Raw genomic sequence first — 24,252 nt, 5'->3', positions numbered from 1 at the left:
TAGGACGATCACTTACGGAAATAGCATCACGTTGATGAGGTCTTGCGTGAATCCTCTCTGGACGCATGCGCACACAAGGGTCGGACAAAGGCGCCAGAGAAGCTCATTGTCTCATGTGGGCCGAGTCTCGCGAAATCTCGCGAAAGCGATGCCATCGCCGAAAGGGATCACGCGAGAATACCCCCCGTGTAGACGGAAGGAATCGGTGCTTTCTTTATGCATCTTCGCTGTGCCCACCAAAATTAACCCAACCACGATATTACTGTCCTGCACGAACAAAAATCCGTGAGTGTCTGGTTTCTGGTAATAAGGTCGCTCATACTGCGCTTTGTATTTTTATTTTACAAAGGTAACAGCGATGGATTCACGTGTCTTTGTTTGTGCCTTGATTAGCCGCCATAAACTTCATTTCTATTAGTAGCTTCATTTCTTTTTTCTTGCACTGGGGCGATACTCCGGTCATCCATTCCCATATCTCTCTTACGGTCCAGGTAACATATAACTCCAGATTAGAATCATGCCAACTGAAAGCAATCTAATCGATGCATTCTACTCAATCGCTAGCCCAGTCCTTAATGGATCGACCTAAGCCGTGATTATCAGCGCTTGAATTTGCAGGCTGGAATATATAACAGCTGAATTCGCAGATATTTTCGTGACTGAACCTCTGAATCGTGGTGAAAGCTATTGTTCTCTTGAATCTAAGCGCACATTTACTCTTCGGGATCATAATGACAATACTTGTGGAGAACACTTAGATTTGATGCACATAAAACCACATGCCAAATTGTCAAAAATAAATGTAACCCTGTAAACCCCTAACTGAACAATCTGAAGCCTTTTGTATTGTGAGGATAAATATGGACGTAGGAGTGTAATACTGCTGGGGGACGTATTCAGCGACGATCGCTTCGGCGATACTATCGTCTTCGCGTGACGCAGTGCTCAACCAGCCAATCAGCTCATCCTATTTTGCTGAACCAGACAATCAGCGCACGCCTGCTGGCGATACTATCGCCGAGGCGACATTATCGCTGCAAGTGGTCATCGCAGAATACGTCCCCTGGTCAATCACCGCACAACTTCGGGGTCACTCCTCACTCATTTTGTGACTTGACATTACTTACACTCGCGTACAAGTTTCTTTCGGGTCATTTCATTACAATAAGAGTGATTGAGAAGGGTTCTAATGGCATCCTCGACAAATCACACGGGTGTACTCCGGGTGCGCCGTTTCATCCAATCATCGTCGTCCTTGGGCGCCCCGGCGCGCACCGGTACGATCTGTCGAGGACGCCATTAGTTCATGGACAACACGGTTTATGTAATACCAGAAATACTATGCCAAGTGAAGGGCCGTATTGACAAGGCTACTCGCTCGTAACAATGGCCTTCTGTGACTGGCGAGCACACGTGATATGGTCCTTATATATAGACAGAAGCCCGGGACGTTCACACCGCTTGCGAAACAACGCACACGATGCACTTAAGCTTCTTTGTTGGCCAGACCCTCGTTGCATTTTGTAATGACTTCATTGTAAAACGTGCAGGGCGTCTTAAGCCCAATAATTCGAACGGCATAACGAAAGAAAGTTTTTATCCGAGCTTTGGTATTAAAGTACTTTATTTGAAATGCGTTTAAGAGTTTCTAGCTTGGCCTCCTTGCCGTTATGCTACGGCTTAGCATCCTTAATATGCCCGTGAGCACATTGTCGTAATCGCTGGACGCTTATCCGGCGAGCACAGCGTTTGGTCGCCGATATATCAGGAGCGGCTCTAAGTATAGCCCTGCAAACCGAGAAGGCGGTAAATGTGAAGGAACAAAGGATGACTTGATATCCTTTCCCCTTTTTTTCATTCTTGCGTGTTTCTTTTGCGCGAATCATCGAAATTCAGAAAGTGCATTCAATATTTCTCGTTGTTCCTAATCTTGTAAGCGTATGCCTCGGGCTATGAATAAAGCCGAGGAAGAGTTTCGACTAATTAGATGAACGCCTAATCTTTCCGAGTTACCGGCGTCGAGGCGAGGTAACCGAAGACTAAAGAAAGGGTACCCGAACGGCAGCCGTCTCTAAAGCACAATTTTGCCGGCGGGCATTGCTGTTAAGACGACGTTGTCCGTATAAGCTCGTTCTGGCGAGGACAGTACTCCCGTCGCGCGCTGTCGCAGCTGGCGGGGCAATCTTCTTTACGAGCCTAAAACAATGGGGAAACGCAGCTTATGTGAGTACGAGGGAGGCGACACGCGAGAACTCTATTGGAGACACGTTTCTTTGTGCCGCTCTAACAATGGTCTCGTGTTCTCTCTTTCCATCCCCATTCACCTCCCTTCGCACCCGTTTACCTGTTGTCCCTGCATTTTCCCCCATTATTTCGTAACTTCCCTCTTTTCCATCCCTTGCTTCCCAACTTCAACCTGTCTGCTACCCCCACCTAATCTCTTTTCTCCCTATTTTCCCTACGTGTCTCCTTACTATACCATCTCCAATACACACGCTCCCCTTACGGGCCTCCTATGTCCGCGGTTTCTTTTGTCGTGCTGATGTCTACTCTGCGTTCCATTTTCATCCCCAACCAATTATGTTTCACCCCGAACTCTTGTCGAATTTTTTTCATCTCGTCCCTCCTTGGCGTCTCTATCAATCCCTAATTATCCTATTCTTCCCTTCTACCACGTCCCCGTCTGTCCCCGCTTTTGTTTATTTTCCTATTTCTTCTCGCTCCCTATTTATCTACGACCTCTTCACTTTTTATTTATCTTCCTTACTTAACCTATGATACTTTCACCTCTGCACGTTCCATTCTTTCTCTATACATTTGCTCTTCCCCACTTCTTGCACCTGCATTCTTCCTTGCACGCCCTTTCTCTCCGTACTATTCCCTAACTTTCCTGCTGTTCGTCCACGCCCACTTTCTGTCCCACCTCCCCTTTCCTCTTTCATTTTTTTTACTGCCCTCCCTAACTTGTCTCGCCCTGTCTTTTATGCCTCCAGGGGTTGACTATATGCACCCGGACCTTCGGGACAATTACGTGAGTGCCTTTCACCTCTCTATCTGCCCGCCTCTCTCGTTATAGCCGGTAAAACCCAGGGGGCAATCGCTGCTAGCCCGGCCTCGTTAATTAATGGAGACAAGCGCTAACGTGGCATCGCAAAGGCGCGAGCCTCGTTGAGCGCGAAGGAAAGATAAACGAGACGCTTCGACGTGGGTGCACGTTGTTCCGAGGGTCGCAAAAGTAGGCTGGACGCCGGATGCGTTTTTTGTGCGTCGCCGGCAGCTTGCCTGATTGGTGGACGCGAGGTGATTTTCTCGCGCTTTTTTCTGTCTCTTTGTCTTCGTATCACTCGCTCTCTCCGTCACTGCCTGTGCTGGAAGCTTTTAGGACAGAGCGGTCACGCTTTGTTAAGAGGTAGCTTTGGGCCCGGACTCTCCCTGTTCAAATAGCCGCGTGAAATGCTGCAGTGCCTTCACTGACCAATTTGTGAACGGATAATAATGGTACGTGTGGCACCTAACAAAAGGAGGTTTCGTTTTTGCGAGTAATGGCTGTGGTTGTTTGTTTAAGGCTGTTAAATAAAATAGCATGATTTCAAAAAATTAAAGCATGCGACTTTTAACGTCTTCATGAAAAACCAGGTGTTGCGGTTTTAATAAACGCTGGCGACAAGGAAAATAAAAAATGATGAAATCAGTGTCTTCCATTACAACTACAACAGTGAAGTGACATCTGTCCATCGATTCATTTTACTTCTATAGTGATCATCTTAATGAACTACAATAGAAAGCCACGTAACAGGGATCCAGCAGCTAAATATCACTGCAGCCTAAGCTATCAAAGAAAGAATGTTTCTTTCTGTACATTATGTAAGTTCTTGCAGCACATAAATAAAAGGCAGAAGCATGGTTACACTTATATGAAGGTAAAGCCTTCATATATGTGTATGTGTATATGTGTATATGTGTATGTGTATGTGTATGTATATGTGTTCACTTCTTAATGGAGTACGGAACAGTCGGTTGCCTCCCTGTCCCCAGCAACGAGAAGCAGAACTCGACATTACGGCTAATTTAGTTTAAGGTACTAATGTGCTTGGTGATGTTAAACTTCTGGGTAATAAGGTATCTTTCTTTTTTTTTTCTAAACACAGTCCTTCCAAGCTGCCGGGTGTGCGCAACGGTCGCAAGTAGCAGGCTACGCTGATTCGTTATCTTCACTGAGAAACCGACGGTACTATTCTCGTCATATTATCAGCTCTCATAGGCCGCAAGGTACCGGTACGGCCTCCCTGACTGGCTCGAAATGCCGCCGTGCAGAATGGTATCCCCAGATCAGATGAGTTCCATTACTTGGGCTCGAAGACTGTCTTTAATGTTAGCCAACATTAATACACCGAGAAGGCACTGTCAAGCTCTGCCGGACTACTTTGCGCAGTAATACGCGCTCAGAAGACACGCGGAGCTCACGTGTTCTGCATCGTGTACATAGTACAGCACCAAGCGGCATTCCATGCTTCCGTAATCGCCTACATCGTCCGCTGCAGTGTCCAGAGAGAAGTTTAGCCCACAGGGAGCCCATTCCGGTGGCGCCTGGCAGTGAAATGTGCGCCCGGTAATGAGATACAACGAGCTCGGTGCGGTAAAGGCAAGTGCGGACTGGGGCGGAACGCGTTAAGGGAACGCCATTCCAGCCAGGGGTGCTGGTGTCCGCTTTGCCGGTGCCGCTCTGATTAATGATCCCGCACAAATCCACTCGCGAGACGTGCAGCGCCAAAAGCGCCTCGCAGAAAAAGAAAGGCCGAGAGAACAGTCCTGTAAGCAAGAGCTAGGTGTGGTAAGCGTTCGGGAGGTACCGTAAACACTCGAACTTACGGCGCACTCGTCCTTAACATTATTTTCTTGTTTCTTAAGGGTATTGAGTCAGCATTCACGGCACCTGCAGCAAGCATGTTCCTTATTGTGCTGATAAATATTAATGAGCCCGGAACGAAGACGAGGACTGAGGTTAAAAATCAAGAAAACGGGACAGTCGATCATTAGTCATTATGAATACATTATGATACAAGTAGCCCAGCAACGAGTAATCCCAAAACATCGTTCTTATGAATATTATCATTATAATTTCAAAATAGAAATCGCCAGAAACTGTTCTCAAACAATCCATTGTGGGTCCGTGACGTGCCGCCAATCGTCTCGCCGTCTCCTGAGTTTTCGCCGTCGTGCCAATGACATGACGTCGTCGTGCCGTCCAGCTATCACTGCGTTGGATGGCATATACGGAATATGAAGTTCTCCATTGAGTAACTAATGCAATTTCTATTGTATTCTTCCTGAACGTTCTGTTTTGTTTCGTTTTTTGCTTTATTTTTATTTTTTGTCGTTTTTGTTCTCTTCATATTCGTCATACGCATATGCATATGTTTCTTCGCACACCGTACACACTTCCAACACGCATGACGTCTAGTTGGGTGAATTTCCTTCCGTGGACAATGCGGCAATCCAGGCGTTACGTAAGCAATTGAACTAAGAACTCAGTGTACACTCGATGGTACCTGCTCGAATCTCGGTTTTTACATGCATTAGAAAAGGCTTGATAGCGTTGTTTTTTTCTTTATTGTTTCACTGCCACTGACTGTAGGTACATGCTGGAGGTCTCATCGGATGACATGCTGTGGGAGGATAGTAGGTACATGTGAGAACCGCACCGCAGCTTAAATAAACATGTGTGCGTCAACTGTTAATCTTTTGCATAACGCGCGAATGTAACACCGTTCTTGCGGCGATAATTGTTTAGAAGCTTTACCACCGGAATTGAGAACAGATAAATATGTGTTCCCTACATGCACTGGACAAATTTTGGTGAGGTTTCTTCCATTTAAAATAGAAAGTGAATATCTACCTTCTGCTGAAGCGTATTTCTTTTATTCCTTTTATTTAGGTGTCCGCTGTTCCTTTAAATAGAAATCACCGAAAATTATCACATTCACGGACAGCGTGCCCAACTTCTTGTGTAGACGTCGGTATCCTCTTCTATAGCCTGTCGTCGTGGCTTGGCGTCATACCGAGCCTGAGCTCCTAATTCCGAACAGGACGGTTAAGCGAGAAAAACCTTCATTTCGACCTCATGCGTAGTGAATCAACAACAACAAAAAAAACTGTCGGCGTGTCACCATCTCGTACTCTTAACATGTTTCCAACAAAGGCTGAGCACTCAAAGACTCTCACGCTGCTTCATCCATTCAGGTCAGGTCCACCAACTGAAGTCGTAATCTCTGAAATATTGCTTCGGAGGTTGCCATAAGACGCGGGATGGTTCTACGTCGGCCCAGACCTCCCACCATTCGCCCTCTGGCTCTATATCAGGGAGGAAGTGTAGGTGGACACGAAGCCCCTCTCTCCGAAATATCGGGCGTCCTCGCGAGAATAGAATGCCACTTGCGTTTGAGTGCGGGACCGTCTAGCGATTCGGTCCATCTATTAACATTTTACGTTCTGCGTCAAATTCAGGGCACTCTAACAAATAATGGTCGATGTCAACAGCAGCTTGACAGATGTATACGACACAGCCTGTTGCGCCCCTGTTCAAATCCCCCGTGTTAATATTGCCAGATGCCGTTTTGTCACCAGATGGAATGTGACGGGCTTCAGTGTTACTTATCGCACACGATAAGTAACACTCGGGCAGAGCAATTGCCGGCAGCTCTTGCAACGCTATAAGGTCCACCAGCAGGAAGTAACACTCGAGATGGCTCACCTGCCAAGCCAGAATTTGTACGATGCGAATATAAGAGGATTCTTTCGCTCCATACGTCCCGTTACAATTGCTTTTTTTTTTTTTTTTTTTTTGACGAGCCCACAGATTTTGCTCAGAGTTAGCGAACGGCGTGATAGTAATTTTGGGCGTCCTGACGTGACGTAGAAGTTCCTCTGACTGAAATTCAGACGTTTCTCTACCGGCAAAAGAAAAGAAAGAAATTGAGGCTATGTGAGGTTATGTCGGGGCCTTTGCGGTAAGCTTCGCTATAGGAGCGTGTCGAAAGTAAATGGAACGGGGGATCTTGGCAGCATACACGAGGGGCGCCGAATGCGCATCATCAGACGGGCCGGCGTTGGAAGCCGTTAGTCGGACTCCGCGCAGCTGGTTTCTGGCGGCGGCTGCGGTGAAAGCCCGTGGGAGGCGGCCGCGATCCGGCAAGAAGAGGAGGACCGACCCCGCTTACGGTAATGGCGGACACTCGATACCCGCGGGATTAATAGGGGGGCCATTAACGGTGCGGCCGGTCTGATTGCGGAGCGCCGACCGCTGCGGGTCGAGCCACGTGCGAGGGAGGCGATTATCGAGTGCTTAGCGTGGGCGGCCCGACCGGTTAGTCGTTCTCGATGCAACAGGCCCCGATGAAGAAGAGAGAGAGAGCAGAAGAGATTGTGAAGAGTAAGGAGAAAAGAAAAGAGGGGAGGGCGGATTAGAGAAAGAGAGAGTTGAAGGAGGGCGTCTTGCATAATTGCTTGCTGGGCTTGTTTCGCACATGCGTATCTGTGCATTGCAAGTTTATTTTCGCATAGAGAGAGAGAGACGGGGGGGGGGGGACATTTATTATGTTAAAAAGCTGGGAGGTCAGCCTGAATCAAAGTTCTCGCCTACGACTCAGTATTGGGGAAGGGAACCGGGAGTAAAAATGGAAAGAGAGAAAACAGCTTATATAGTTTCACGCAAACATTGCCACAGAGACACTGCGCCAGCGTGCGCGTGAGTCGCCGGTCAGGCTGTTCGAGGAGCCCGAAAATAATGGGTATTACGCGGGTTTGTCCAGACGTCGCACTCCTGTCTTCGAACGTCCCCAAGTGGATTGTTATACGGTAACCTTGTCGGAGTAAATTAACGCCTGTTATCGCCACGGTGATTAGAAGTTGGAGCTCCTTCGAGCGGCCACGCGTTCGGGGACTGTTGAGCTCGTGCTGTGTTTCGTAGTGAAGTTTTCTTGCCGAGTTCCAGGCACCTTTTTTGTACGTATCTGGCCTCTAACGCCGAACGCGTTTAACGGGATGGACGCCCTCTAGAATTGGCGCAGCGAGGAAGTAGTTTACGGGTTTACCGTTTCGAGCACAGAGTTTCGTGCAATAATTACTGGAGGGATCTGTGCCACTAGCGTTTTCCGGAGCTGCGAGCCAGCATTCAGCCAGCACGGAATTGGCTGTTGGTGCATAGATTTGCCTAACCTTCATCCTTCTGGCTTCAAAAGGCTTTGTGGCTTTGCAAACTCGTCATTTTCAACAAAGTACGACGCTATAAATAATGAAGTAAACATTACTGAAGTTGTCCGATGGCCGTATTCGAACACAGGATTTCTAAGCACACAAACCTGATATTGAAAAAAAAAAAAAGAACGCATCACGGACACATGCGTCGGCAAGCGGCAGGTGTGTCGAACAGCCTTTCTCGCGGCCAAGCCAATGCATTGAGGCCCTTGGGGCGGTTTCGATCCGCAGTTGCTCTATAGACGATTTTACATTCGATTAATGGGCGCCGCCATCTTGGGCTGTTACACAAAGAATTTCGATGTGTTATTAGAAGTAAAGCGACGTAACATGGTCATGAAACTGTGAACGCATTTATACAACTATTTTAGTGCTTGCAAATCGACTGTAGTAACGTAGATTTCGTCGTTAAAGAAAAAAAAACAGCAGCATTAACAGCCCAAGATGGCGGCACTGAAACGTTTCCGTATATTAGTCGATAGAAGAAACCGAGGCATCGGAAAGACCACGAGTGCAACACGACACTGTGGGTGACCGCTGAAAATTCATACAAATGCATGTATGACGTACTGCGTGCAGATATGGGTATATAATATGCAGCCTGCCTATAATTCACCGCAAATAATATTGTTTCTTCGTATAACATCCTGCCCTTTAATACTAATATTTACACCTTGAAAACCGCACTTCGTATACCCACAGGTGCATGTTTCGTGAGCCAATCAGACCAAGAATGCTTCGCCTTATGTAGATGTCAACTGGAATTGAGTCTGCCTTTCTTTTTTAGTCCATCCTAAATGTGTTTTTTCTAAGGTTGTTATCAGATATTCGTTATGTGGTAGTAATTAGTTTAACTTAGCCGCTCTGACCGCAACCATTAAACTCTTTCGTAATTTAGTTGGGACGGTTTTAGAAATTGTCTTAAGTAGCTTATTGGGCGAATGAGTGTCGCTGCTCAAATCATAATCCAGTTCAGCCACAAATGTACCCAATGTCACATTTATTGGTATTCATAATTATGCAACGAAGCCAATTATTTATGAACGTTAAAGACCTAGTGGCCATAAATAAGCCTTGCCAAGCTGACCCGCGTAAAATTCATCTATCCACAGCTCGTACACACTAAACATGCGTTTTCAACCCCGAGCTTAGTCTGGCACACACCAGGTACACATCACTATGTTCTGCCATAATATTTCACCACATGGGTGACATATGAATTTGGAAGATGACACGAGCATGCAGGGCGTCTTTTTCACGTGGCACAAAAAGCCCGCGATAAACTTAAGCGCGGTTGCCAAAACTCCGCAGCGGATGTCGCGAGGCGCGATCCCTCAAATGTTTTTTGAACACGAAGCATGCTTCGATGAGTGCCTGCACCAATACCTGAATTCCATTCATAACAGGGGTGTTAGAAACGGAACACCGCTGAAAGGCGTCCACGCAAAGGCGTCGTGAGTGCCAAGGAACAACACGGAAGAAGGAAATAAATTAGGCGGGAGCATAAGGTCATGCAGCCGGCCTTCGCAACCCAACGTTCCGTGAAGCCATCCCCTTCGCTCGTTTCTCCCTCGTGAAGTGGCAGTTTTGACCGAAGGGCGAAGCACTGTAAGCGGTAGCAAGGTTTAGCGTTACGCTTAAGCTATACGCGGATGTGACATACGCGAGTGCGCCAGAATATCTGGCACCCTTAAAAGTTTTGACACGTCCTGTGGGGCCCGCAGTGACATAGCACAAACGCCACTGGGCTGCCCGGAGAGCGCAGTGCCATTAAGATTAAATCACATTCAGATTGTTAGCACTGATATTGTTTCGCACTTTTCAATAGATTGAGAACATTTAAGACAAAGGGAGTGCGTTGTCAATGAAATACTTTATGATTTTTCTTTGAAAATAAGAGAATGGAAAGGCGTCGACACAAAGGCGTCGTGAGGGCCAAGAAACAACACGAAGAAGGATAATAAATTAGGCGGGAGCATAAGGTCATGCAGCCGGCCTTCGCATTCCAAATCTAATTATTTGGTAAATGTGTCTAATAACGAATTATTACAGCGAAGCTGTATTTGGCTATAGCCGATTCGTCCATCCGTCCGTCCGTCTGTGTGTCGCCTGTACGCCAAAAACTGCTCCGGCGCAACCCCTTGTGCATGCGCGAAAAAAAAAAAACAGAGAGAAAGAGAAGCGTGCGATTAGCCAGCACCACCTAGATAGCAACAAGCCTGTTTACTCCGATCCATGACGTCACGCTACTTGGCCCTAAATTTCCATTGACAAGGCTGGCGTGATGGAAGCGGTGAGTAAAAATTACTGTTGCCTACTCGGGAGCATCCCCATTAAGTTCTGTGGCAGTCGGGTCAGATAATATGACGTCATGGATCGGAGGGAAAAGGCCTTGTTCTATCTAAGTGATGTTGGATTAGCTTAATCGCTGGTCTCCGTAGCAGCCGAGCGCGCGCGCAGCAGTTTCTCTCTGGCTCGAAATGGGTAGGCCACGCGTCTTACGCATTCTTTGGGAGCAGGCACCTTTCGATCAGCAACGCCGCGAGCAGAACAGGGAACGAGTTCGTCTACGCCGTGCCGGTGCTGCAGCCCGGGCACAAGAACAGGTTCGTGCAGCCGAGCGCAAGCAGCAACTGCGTACTGAGGATCCGGCAGCCTACCAAGCCGTCGTTTAACGAACCCTCGTGATTAACCCAGGAATAAACACCGGGGCCGCACGTTTCGGCTTCGCTGGTTAACCATCTGTACGGAGTGCTTGGGCGGTGATTGTTTTTCCTTTCTATGCTGTGATATCGCTCCTCAATAACAACTGTATGTGCTTAATTTCTTGAAAAACTGTTTGTTCACCTTATTTACGTGCATTTCTTTAAATAAGATTGCACTGTGCCTTACGTATATGAGTATATCTGCGCAAAGTTCTTTTGTGTTCTTATTGGTTATGTTTTGTTCCTCCCTTCGTAATGCCTTTATGGCGATGTAGGTATGCTGTATATAAATAAAGGTCGGCCCAACACGTGAACCTGCGCTCGGCGGACTCGGCTCAGTGTGCTTGCTTTGTTCTCGGTAGGTTTCAATCGACGAGCGCTTTGCCAATCGTTCTATGCGCATTTTCTTCCGATATGCTTGCTTCTGCAACTGCTGTCGCCTATTGTAACACGTGCATTTATTGTCTTCGTTGCACCGTGCGAGTGCAGATGCTGCGCGTTGCGGCGCACCCGTGCGTTGTCTCGGGTTGGTGGAAGGCACGCATGATCACGTGTTGGACCGACGTTTCTCGGCTTCAATTTTGTTACGTAATGGTTCCTCCAAGCTGTATCCTCCGACCATGCCAAGCAAGCACATCTCGAATGACCTTGCACTCAAACAACATACATAAGATAACGTTTTGCACTGCGTTGTTCAGTCAATATAACCCGAATCTCTAACTGGTCCACGCTCACAAAATGGACAGTTACTGCCTAACGCTATCGTTGGTCAGTCACCTGTGCGAAAAGGGCAGAGAACCGGCACAGGGAGATAGTCACAAGAGACAGCGCTGGCTAGCGAAACGATGCGCGCATATTCGGTATCAGCGATAACGCGACACGCGACCGCTGAAAGCGAATCTTCTCACTGACCTCGGGCCGTTTCCCCCCCCCCCCCCCCCCCGGGTCACGTGGAAAGCGGTCCCTGACACGCCGCGTTCTTTTTCATTGCGCTTCGCAGAATGCCAAGGCCAGTTACGACTTCAGTAGCAACGACCCCTTCCCATACCCAAGGTACACCGACGATTGGTTCAACAGGTGAGTCGAATTACCATTCTCTCTAACAAAGTGCTGCGTAGCCCTATGTATATGTATTATGATGCTATAGTTATCTTGTAACCCCCTCCCCCAAATCGTCGCACATACATAATGTGCACGTTTCGCTGCAGAAAAGATAATAGTCAGTGGTTTGACCTGTGGTTTCGCGTTTCACAAGTCAGCTGTCAGTTCGTCATCATGGACACTATAACAACCGGCTACATTTCAGACTCCGTTGTCCATACGCGCTGTAAACATGCACAGTCGCGTGACTTGGCCGTGCGAAACCTCTACGCGGGAAATCGAAGGGGAATTGCACAGGCAGGGGCGTTTCATCCGGATTATCCCTTTATCGGCCGAGTCGAATGCCAAACACACAGGCCCGGAAGTCTTCCGGGGAACGGATGGCGCATCCTGCTGGGGGCCAGCGCTAGGACGAAAATAACACCCTCGGCCGACCGGAAACCGTTGGCAGGACTTGAAGCCCGCAGGCTACACGGCTCGTTTCAGAAATCGTGCATCGTATAGCTGGAAGCTAGACAATTAATGCCAGCTACCCGCCGTAGTAGCTTAGCGGCTAAGATATTGCGCTGCTGAGGTCGAGGTCGAGGGTTCGATACCGGCTACGGCGGCCGCATTTTGATGGGGGTGAAATGCAAAAAAACACCATTACGGCTTGCCGCAGAAGTAGACCGTAGTTTTGATGCGTAAAGCACCCTAAATTTATATTTTAGGGTGCTTTTAGGTCGCAGAAGTCATCGCACTTAAGAACAGCTCGTGATGGACTCGTGGCGTATACTCCAAGTTGGGTAAGATTTGTAGGCACATCTCCGCATCGGGAAACTGGTGCTCTTTGCTCTAAATAATGCGAGTAGGAGGGCTAAAGTTGACGTCAATAGAAATAAAATTTGCAAGTATTAGCGCTACGTAATTCCGCCGCCAAATGTAGTGTTATGGCATGTTCAACGAGTCTCGTGCTCCTGATTAAGTGCATATTACTCCTGCACATTTTCTTAACGTAGCATCTGACGGAAAATAGCCGGAACATCCAAACCCACATGAACCTTGCTATCATTTATGGTGATGAACGTCGATTACCTGCAACAAAAAAGGGGTAGCGTGCACCTTTACATTAAAGGTCACTGTGTTTAGAGTGTACGGTTGTTATATCTGATTGCCAACGACGCGTCAACGAAGGTGACCATTTGCCACATTTCTTTTTAATTATACCTTCGGTCAACAACGTCATGGAATCTACCTCTGTCCAACGACGCCGCTTCCGTGTAGCCTCCATGATGATCGGCTATAGCGGAAGAAACCGAACACAAGCACTTTGTTTTTTGCACTTCTTCGCTACTCTGCAAAATGGCCCATTGTTCTTCGATCGGAACCTGAGCGAAACAAAGGAAGGTCGCACTCTGACGTCGCCCACAGACGCGGGTCGTTGAAACGTGACGTTTCAATGGGGTGCGTTCGAGAAAAGTTACGAAGGAAAGGAATACTTCGATTGCATTCATTGCAGCAATGCACTGAAAACAACTCACAATTTTTTTTTCTTGCCCCTGACGACGTGCCATCTTGTGCTTGCGGTTTCCGTGCCGCTGCAGTTACATTTAACATTCTTGTATAAATACATAAATAGATAACTTCAGAGAAATATGAATACTGGAATTTATCAAGTGGGTCGAACAAGGGATGCCTCAGGCCGGAACTAACGTTTCGACAAGGGGACTTGTATTCTTCAGGGCAGCGACTGCGTTGTGGCTTTCATCGGAGGCTCCCGTGAAGGGTCCCTCGATTTGTGATGTTGAGAAACAAAAATTAAGCACACAAGGTTGGTCCAACAGTTGTTTTTTTTTCTTCTTGCTTTTCTTGCGAACCGTGCCGGGTTTCTTGACCGTAGGTGCTATACGGCCTGGCTGTTCTTTAACCGAATAGGCCAACCAATCACAGCGGAGGACGCGCGCCACTAGGTTCGTTGCAGCACCACCAGATGGCGCTTGTCTTCGCGCATCCGTGAAGGCGAGTAAGGCCATGGGTAACTACTTAAGAGGAAAAATCGAAATCAGGAAAGAAACAATTTATTATAACTCAAAGGGAAGCTCACTACTTTTCGAAGCGAGATCAGGACGCCTTAGAACACGCACTTATAAAGCGAGATATAAGTAGGAAGAAGAAGCATGTGCTTGTTGCGGTAAAGCTAGGGAAACTATGAAGCACGTTTTAGTAGAATGTGAAGACGTCTGCCCAGCGGTCGATTTAGGAACCACTGGCCTCCATGAAGCCTTTGGATTCAGCTAGAGCAGGGGGAAAGTAAACGTGGGCGCAGTAGAGATTACTAAGAGGCGATTGGAAGATTGGTGAAAGAAAAGTAGGGAAACGACAAACAACGTAGCCGTACGAAAACGAAGTTCAGAATAGGGGTTCAGGGAATTTGGTTATGGGGAATTCACCGTGGGTTCTGTTTTCTTTTTTACTTCTCTTTTACCTTTTCTTTTCTTTAACATAGGTAGAACATTAGACAATAAAGTAACAAGAGCTTGGTGGCGCAACCCACCGCCCGTTCCAAAGGGGACGCTCATAAAATCCATCCATCCGTCCATCCGCTGCAGCAGTGACGCCATTCCATTGGCCTCTCTACAATGCCAGAATAAAGCCTTCCTTGCCAGTTTCTGCGGACATTCAACAGACACAAACTCGTGTTTCGGCTTTTTATGCACTCGCACGAAGCTTCGCTGTATGTAAATTGCACCTCGTCGTATCTACCGCATTTTCGGAACATAAAAGCACCGGGGTGCATAGTCACGCAACTCGCAAAACAGCGTCTCCAGCGTTATGACAGACGCCATAATTTCAAGGCGGCCGAACAATACAGACCCCGCCGCATTGTTTAACTCGTACTGAAATCTCGCAAGCATACTTGCGCCGCGCCCCCATCGGAACGTGGTCGGCGCCGTCGGGAACCGAACCCGCGACCTCATGCCCGGCAGTATAACCGGCACAGCGGCCCTGACATAGCGGCAGAAGTTTCTTATTATTATTTATTCCTTTTGTTTGATATTACCGCAGACCACTGTGTGGTCCAAGCAGGAAGCGCCATGCAAAATACGCAGTAACAGGATAACGCAACTAAAAAAAAAAAAAACGACGACAGGGCAATGGCATTATGTGAATCAGCGATGATGAAGTAACGCTATCACTCACGAACAAAGTTGTTTTTTACCAAATACACGCACAGGCGATATATTCCAATCGGCAACAGTTCTAAAAGGGGGGGGGCTACATTTAACTGTATTTTTGTCCCAGCAAATGTTGGGGACAGCGATGTTTCGCGAGTGTGCCTGGTGTCCGTGGTGTTGCGCAGGCTTAACGCAAGTTGGCAAGTCTAATGCGATATTCCCCTGCCGGACAGTTAAACGGGTGAGGAGCACGCCAGCCGGTCCTCTGCTGTTCGCAACCGCTTGTAGCCTGGCCCAGCTCGGAACGTTCTTACGCGAGGCGACCGCGGCACTCGAGCATTCGGCCGTGGAACGGGAAAACGCTATAGCTCAGCCGCGCCTGCCACTGTGTGCGCTGCGCCACTTTGGGCGACGCTCCAGCGCAGAGGCGGCACGTATACAGCGCATACCCGGCAGCCCCTGTTTATAATGTACCCTGCGTGTGCACGCATTCCCAGAGATATCCACGGTGCAGCCCGCTGCCTTTCTTTCATCCTTGAGTGCCCCCCCCCCGTTGCGTGAGCAGGACTATATTTTCATTTCTGCCTTCCTTTCTTTCGTTCTTTCGTGGCCCGGCTCTGCATTAACCCGCTTTCTCCCTTTGTTTGTTCACGTAGCAGGAAAGTTTGATCGGCCGCCCAGACGGAGTCGCCGAAAGGCCGAGCCAGCGTCGATCGCTGAGCGCATCGCTTGTCTTCCTCAAAGGAAACAATGCTGGGGCCATGTTTTGCTTCGCTAGCGTGTCTTACCTTTACATCTACATTACCTGCCGGCTGCTCCTTTATCCCGACTCCTTCTTGCTTCTCCTTCTGCCACGCTTTCTTTGCATCCCTTCTCCCCTTCGCTCTGGTTTCGTTGTTGCCGGAGTACTGGCATCTTTCTTTTTTTTCCACCTCCTCGTGGATCCGTCTTGCCTTTCGTTCTGCCATCCTGCGCTCACATGCATAATTTTATTTTTTTGTCCTAATCGTTCGTGCTTTTTTTTTTCCTTCTCATCCATGGACCCTTCTTTATTGCATTCTTTATTTGCCTTCTGTCTTTTATTGCTTCGTTCTTTTTTGTTGTTATCGTTGTCTTTCTGTCTCTCTCTCTTTACCTACGCGCATCGTTATTTCTTTGTGTATGTGTGTGTGTGCTAGTCATTCGTCTCACGAACGCTGCCCGTTCGAACACGGAAGCCAGGTCCTAATGGTCGTCGGCAACCGGCGGAAAACGTTCTTCCTCGGTCCTTTTTTTCTTCTTCTTCTTCTTCTTCTTCTTCTTCTTTGCACGTGTATCTTTGCGCGCATTGTCTCACTTCTTTCCTTTTCTTTCCTTCTTTTCGTTCTCGGCCACGTCGTGTTTCGCGTTCCGTAGCCCGAGCCAGCGAGAACTGGGCTAACAGCGTTGCAGTCGTTGGCTCTCGGCGCTGCCGCCGTCGCAGCGGGAGGCGACGCCACGCGCGACCGACCCCGCGTAGCGTTACGGTGTCGACCCGACCGCTCGGCGTGCTGCAGCAGGAACGCGCGTGTACTGTACATACCGACGTACGGTACACGTCGATCGCGGAGTTCGCGTAAGTTTCCGCCGAGACCGATCCGCACGGACGCCCGGAGCGGCGCCTTCTGTCCCAAGCGTGTTGTACGGTGCTGCAGCCCGTTTACCGGTCTCCCCTCTCCCGCCGCCGCGAACAATCGCGTCGCCCGATTGCTCCACGCTTCGACTCTATACAAACAGGCGACGAGTGCGCGATCTATTCTTAGCGCAGAAGATATAGAGTTCGCGGCTTTCTTTTCTTTTTTTTTTATTTTCTCGGGCCGCTGGGGGCCGTTAATCAAGGTTGTATTGCGCGCTCTGCAGTTCTAATTCGAAAAGGTCGTCGACGACGCATCCCCCTGCGTTCAGGGAAAGTTGAGAAACTACATTCCCGACCTTTCTCCACTTTAGAACTGGAAGCTTGAAGGGAGGAATCGAAAGTGTTGTGGGTCACAGTGCGCAATTGCAGAGTTATCTGTACTTGCCAAAAATTCGGCGTAACGGGTGTTCCAAAGCTCTCGCTCCTTGAGTTGCCGAAATTTACTGACATACCAATTGTCCCCGCACCCAGTAGATACCAGTAAAACTATTTTATACCTCTGCGTGATAGCACGAAAAAATAAATGCTTTTTTTTTCTTTATTCTTTTTTACTTTTAGCTTGTGCACTCGGGTATATCTGCTAGCTACACGTAGCAACCAAAACAAAATGAGAATATGGATATAACAACCCAGAATAACAGCCGGGCGGATAATGTTCCGCTCGACGTCGGTGAAGGAAATGTTGAGGTTCAGTGGATGTCGCGAGGTCACAGTGCAAAGCGAGACGGCTGCATTTTTTACAAGGTGTTAACATTTATTAACAAGACGGAATTGCATGCGATCAGAAAAGCATTTAATTGAAATTCCGGAGGAATGCGAGCATAATTTTTCATTTTGATGCAGTTTTTTATGTAGCCGGAATCTTCCTTCTAAGGGCCGACCACGTACTTCACTACAACGCAACCAATAATTTTGGCTTACCTGGGGTTCTTTAATGTGCACTTAAATCCACTGTGTGTTCCTGCTAACGTAGGCCAAGCTGCTAAACGAAACAAAGTATGGATTTAAAGGACACGGTGCAAGATACAATTATAAGACCTATGGTGTTAAGGTCATCACACCTCTGACGACTTAACATCGTGAGTCTTTAACTGTATCTTGCACTGTATTTCTGTTTTTCTTTTCTTTCAACCGCTCGGCTAACGTTATCTAGGACGCCCTATATAAGTTAGCGAGCATTTCTACATTCAAAACCCATTGAAATGTGGCTGCCGCGGCCGGGATCGAACCCTCGACCACGGGCTGAACAGCATAACGTCATAGCCGCTCACGGGGAGTCTATAAATCAACAAGCATGAGCAAAGAAAAAAAAATTAAAGAAAGAAAGAAGATATCTAGGATCATAATCCGTAGCATCGATTCCTGCGTTGTGCTTGAGCTCCGGCTTTTCTTTCCGCGTTACCACAGCTCTCGCACGGACCGGTAGCACAAAATAACATGACGCGATCGCCAAACGATCTATCAAGAGCAAATGCAGTTTGAACGTCGCCTTACTGTGCCAACGTGATCGTTTTTGGCCAGAGATAATCACTGCTATTTAGTTTTGCAATTGAGGAATAACGTATACTGTAGTACCGCGAGGTTTACCCGTGCTTGTTCTTTTCTTTTTTCAATTCCTTAGAATGTCGTGGGAAGAGCTTATTGCCCAAAGCGCGCTTAGGTTAAGTGATACACTCAATTCAGTAGTCAAAGAGCAGGGGCTCTTGAAACAGCGAGGGGCTTATATTACCGTTAACAATGTGACGTCCCATGCAAAAGCAAGCAAGTTTTCAAGATTTTCCAACATTTGGTTTTGCGTTACTCGAGGGCAGAGTTACCATTCGTACTTGTTAAAGGTGTAGTGGTGCAACCGAAGTGCATCATTGTGTAGTAAAGACAGAGACACCGTTGTGAAGCGGTGCGAAGTGAAAACCAAAGTGAGTAGAGTGCCTGGTCTTCTTTTTTTTTTTATCAAGAGAATGCGTAAAACGAAGCTGAAAAGAATAGACGGGGAAACACATCTGAGGCAAAAGTTGTTTCGATTGGCTTGGAGAATTTCTGCAGGCACACTGAGCTAATTGGTGAGCACATCAGTGATACATAGTATTTTGAGAATATTACGGCGACCTATCCGGTATCAGCAACGTCACGTGTACGCAGAATTAGATGACAGAAGCACATTTATAGATAGATAGATAGATAGATAGATAGATAGATAGATAGATAGATAGATAGATAGATAGATAGATAGATAGATAGATAGATAGATAGATAGATAGATAGATAGATAGATAGATAGATAGATAGATAGATAGATAGATAGATAGATAGATAGATAGATAGATAGATAGATAGATAGATAGATAGATAGATAGATAGATAGATAGATAGATAGATAGATAGATAGATAGATAGATAGATAGATAGATAGATAGATAGATAGATAGATAGATAGATAGATAGATAGATAGATAGATAGATAGATAGATAGATAGATAGATAGATAGATAGATAGATAGATAGATAGATAGATAGATAGATAGATAGATAGATAGATAGATAGATAGATAGATAGATAGATAGATAGATAGATAGATAGATAGATAGATAGATAGATAGATAGATAGATAGATAGATAGATAGATAGATAGATAGATAGATAGATAGATAGATAGATAGATAGATAGATAGATAGATAGATAGATAGTGCGGCGCATGGTGCTGTCCACAGATGACCACAGTACTACAGATTATGGTTGATGTCACGGCATGATGAGTATTTTCGTTGATCCTGCAGCACTCGTCGGTCTCAGCTATAGCAGTCACCTAGTTTGGTTCAGAAATCACATTGGTCAATATGTTTGCGCAAATTGTGCGATCAAGTGTTCTGGCGCTTAACCTTGGCATGTTTTTTCTTTCCTTCCCCAATATTCGCAGTCATGGCACGCGCTGCGCCGGTGAAGTCTCTGCCAAGAGAGACAACGGAGTGTGCGGCGTCGGCGTCGCTTACGATTCTAAAGTGGCTGGTAAGCTCGCTGTGTATTGCGTGCGTGCGTGCTTGCTTGCTTGCTTGCTTGCTTTAGGCGGCGTTGTCAACACACATTCGCCGGAGAACTTAAGTTTCTGGGAGTTAGCCTGAACTCTCCGTGATTCCGCGAATATTCGCGTGTCAGGGTTGGCCTACAAGTGACCGAGGAGGTTCCAAAACGTCGGGTTACTTCCGTAGACGTTCTCGATTTCACTCAAAGGTGTTTAAGTGTGGTGTTTAATTGGTGTTTAAGTTTCTACTTTAATTCAATTTCTCGCTTGACCAACCAGACAGATTCCTGCTACATGTTTACGTTTAAAGTTTTTTTCTTTTGCTCGACTCCCTTGTTACGCGCAGTCTTGGCTGTAGCTAATCGATGTGAAATAAATGTCAACGACGTTACTCATGGTCAATTAATATATTAAAGGTGTTTCTCTGCTAAGCGGTCAATAGCCAATTCGTTGCCTCACCTCACTACCCCCTCCTACGGAGGGGGTAGTGAGGTGATCACGTGGGACACAGTGGCAGGGGAACAGGCGTTCCACGTTCGCGTAGCGGCAGAAACAATTAGCGCAGCGTGGGCCAAAATGGGGACGGTATAGAAGGAGTTGCGCTAAGGTGGTAAGTGTATTTAAGCTCTCTGACTCTCGGTGTACTGTGTGTTTATGAGGTAATTAACCGGGGTAGGATGCAGGTTTGTACAGTGTCCGAATTGAGTGTCGTAATTTGACGTAATGTTGGCCTGCTTTATGACTCTACCACTATATCTTGAAGTTCTTGTATGTATCCTCTTGTACTTATGACTTCATTATTTTTGTATTTGCTCCGCTCATATGTAACGCGTCACTAGAACCTTCTTTCTTTTTCAAGGTATAATGAATTGATGACGGTATGGCTGCTACGCTCGCGTGCAGGCATCCGTATGCTGGACCAGCCATACATGACGGACCTGATCGAGGCAAACTCTATGGGCCACGAGCCCAACTTGATTGACATCTACAGCGCTTCCTGGGGACCCACTGACGACGGAAAGACCGTCGACGGACCCCGCAATGCCACCATGAGGGCGATTGTCCGCGGCGTGAACGAGGTATTATACTTTTACGCTCAAGCACCATGCAACGAATAGACGGCTTGGAAAACACTGGGAAAGTGCAGGAAGCGGAACACGGTCATTAAAACACATTATATAGTCGGTGACAACCTAAGAATTACAAGCAAGCTCCACCGACAAAAACGCCGTGCCCTTGACCTCTTAAAGAGAGCCGCGCATGCTAGACTCCTATCGTGGCTTTAATAAATTTGCTCTACTCCTGCAAATGCTAGGATAATTGGAAAATAAAAGCTAGTTGTTTCAAGCTAAAATGTTACCTCTCGCTGAACAGTGATATTAGGATCCTCTATAAAATTTGTCTAAACGTTGAGGTTTCGTCTTGAAACTAATCCCTCAGAAACCGAGCTATACAGAGCAAACAGAGGTTTGAAACGCGCTGAACCACCAGATGAATCTAATTGACTTGCGATTCTACGTCAATTTTGTTTGGGTTGGATAGCATGAATAAACCTGTTAATTATTAGGCTGTCACCGACAACCGAGATTAACACAACGTCAGTTTAGACTGGTATTTATGACTTTATTTGCGTGTATGTATGTTGAGAAATGCGCTATGTTACTACATCTCTTTATCATGAGCGAGGAGGCACGTGGAATAGGCACAGGGAAGGAGGAGCACGATATTACTATTTTCACTTCTATAAATACTACTAACCTGATTAAAAATGTATTTGTAGATGCCTAAGAAAGCAATTTCTCCGTTTCCGACTATTTATGTGAGCACCTCTTCCGGTGCAAAGCCTTCTGTCTCGCTTCCACCCAGAAAACAGTACTCAAGGTTCGCCACATAAAAACTGCGGCAGAAATCACTTGCAGTGGCGAGTTCATGTCACTCATGTACACAGTGTTGCTGAGGCTTTTGCTTTTCAATCAATGCATAATGTGCACGTGAAGAACTTGCTCCAGCAAGGTGCAGGTACTACGCGCCTTTGTTGCCGGTCATCCAGCATTCACTCAACGAATGGTGGCTTTTGCAGCCGACGTATTTGTGCACACATTAGCGTCCTCCTCTTTGTGTGTGTGTGTGGGTGGGGGGGGGGGGGTTATACATATGATACACAAGAGCTCTCAGACAAGATGACCATGAACTAAAGCAAAAGCCACGTATAACGTGCTGTTGGTTGTAAAATTTTGCATTATGTGGCATCTCGGAGACACCTATGACAAACAGACGGCTTCAGACAAGTTGCTTCATGAAGCAGTGCCAACATTAAGTATAGGTTGCTATCTCAAGCACAATTTTTTTCACCTCTTACGCGAAAAAATCACGTGGGCGTTGCTGCGCACTGCAGGGTCGCCACGGCCTGGGCAACATCTACGTGTGGGCGTCGGGCGACGGCGGGGAGGACGACGACTGTAACTGCGACGGATACGCGGCCTCCATGTGGACCGTGTCCATCAACTCGGCCATCAATGACGGCGAGAACGCGCACTACGACGAGTCCTGCTCGTCGACCCTGGCCTCTACCTTCAGCAACGGCGCCAAGGACCCGCACACTGGCGTGGTACGCCCCCTTATGCCGCGTTCTCCGCCCGTGGCTGTCGCCTTCACTGCTAGGCCTCGTCCCTAGCTATACCGGTTACGTTCCGTGCCTGTTGGCGAGAAGATGTGTGAGATTAAATTTGGGTTGCCGCCCTAACGCCGGTCTGTGAGGCGGATAATCCTCCGAATGGAGTGCTCTTTAATTGTCAATGTATTGAAGTGACACTCGGTTGTTTAGCACAGGTTGAACAGGTACTCGAATAATCGGACTTTGTTTTTCTTGCTTTTTGCTATTGTCATTTGATTAGGTTCTTAGCGGCAAACTGAACACACATAACAGACTGGGGCACATTTCGTTGCGATGAAATGCCTTATGAATTATCCTAGTCGTCACACTGCTGCGCTATTGCCTGCTCGTATGCTAACCATAATTAAGAGTGTAATATCCTTCTATTTTGTAAAACGTAACAATCAGAATGAAGATTCTGGTTACGTCTCACGTAGGATACTGTAAGTTCACTTTTTTGGATAGCGCGACATCTTTCTCGGTGAACTTAGTTTTGCGAAAACCCACAAGCTGAAGGATTATTCGCGAAAGGGAGAAGTTGGCATTCACCGGTCCGTAGCATAAAGCTTCACGCCACAGCCTCATGTTTGCCCATTTATCCTGTCGTGCACAATGTTTCTTTGAGCACAGGGTGCTTAACTAAAGTACAGCATTTAGGTGCACTCTGTGGGTTAAATCCAAAAAGAAAAAAAAAGCAAAGGCAGAGCTTCCTTCTAAAGCGTGAACTACTGCTGTCACGCAGGCCACGACTGACCTGTACGGGAAATGCACCAAGACGCACTCTGGGACATCAGCAGCCGCACCCGAAGCCGCCGGTGTGTTCGCCCTCGCGCTGGAAGCAAAGTAAGACATCCGAGCAGTTTGATACTTTTTTATTAATTCATCTGTTAACATGACAAAACTATTGCTGGATCATAATTAATTTTCGGATATAGTGCTACGATTGCAGATAACATCCGGCCAAGAAAACAATTACTTTACAGAATACGCACGTATATAAAAAGCTGTATAAAAAAACCATATGTCCTTAAGATAAGAGAGAAAAGTGAAATTCAGAAAGGTCTTCAGGAGCATACAGGATCATAACCGAGTTTTGAATTATACAGGTTTGGTATTACTTAATCTCGTTAGATACTGACAACCCTCGAAAATAGAATTATCGATGGAAGGATTACACGTAAGATAGCAGCGTTCATGATAGCCGCGAAGCAACTGGCACTACACATCATTTACGCATTAAATGGTCGGTATGTTCACGTACAACAGATGAATCATGCCAAAACAATTATTTGCTTCCGCACACTTCATGCCAGATTTGAAGCTAAAAAAAAGGCATTTAAGTTATCCCAAGTTACATCTTCGAGTGTCGCCGAAATTTTTGTTGTTCCATGTGCATCGCGCTTCAAACAACAGTACAGAATTCGCAAAAAAATACGGATCAGTTCTTGGAACTAGCCAGCAGCCCCCAGCTCACTAAAGAACACGCACAAAAATATGTTGAGTAAACACTTACTGTATCAATCGCTGAAGATCACACAAAATCCAACGCAAGGAATACCGCTATAGCGTTTGAGTGGATACCAGGACACCGCAATATCCCTGGTAACACTGCATGGGATGCAACAGCGAAACGGGTGTGTAATAACGAAGAGACATTAAATCTCTTTCCAACAAGAAGCTGGCCTGCTGCTGAAGCAGATTTCTTGTCGCCTC

The 24,252-nt window shown here is 46.9% G+C and overlaps 1 protein-coding gene across 1 annotated transcript in view; it reads left to right on the top strand.

Moving 5' to 3' along the window:
* Window positions 1-24,252, top strand: part of LOC126545057 (neuroendocrine convertase 2-like) — a 211,525-nt gene that overhangs the window by 170,851 nt on the left and 16,422 nt on the right. The window contains exons 5-10 of the mRNA XM_050192689.3: window positions 2,994-3,031; window positions 11,959-12,035; window positions 19,785-19,873; window positions 20,790-20,965; window positions 22,282-22,494; window positions 23,282-23,382. Of these exons, the coding sequence (XP_050048646.1) occupies window positions 2,994-3,031; window positions 11,959-12,035; window positions 19,785-19,873; window positions 20,790-20,965; window positions 22,282-22,494; window positions 23,282-23,382 (694 nt within the window). The remainder of the gene's footprint in view (window positions 1-2,993; window positions 3,032-11,958; window positions 12,036-19,784; window positions 19,874-20,789; window positions 20,966-22,281; window positions 22,495-23,281; window positions 23,383-24,252) is intronic.

Source organism: Dermacentor andersoni, chromosome 10 (assembly GCF_023375885.2).
Source record: "Dermacentor andersoni chromosome 10, qqDerAnde1_hic_scaffold, whole genome shotgun sequence".
Classification (NCBI taxonomy): domain Eukaryota; kingdom Metazoa; phylum Arthropoda; class Arachnida; order Ixodida; family Ixodidae; genus Dermacentor; species Dermacentor andersoni.
Note: the sequence above shows the minus strand (reverse complement) of the source record. Positions and strands in the feature narration are given on the sequence as shown.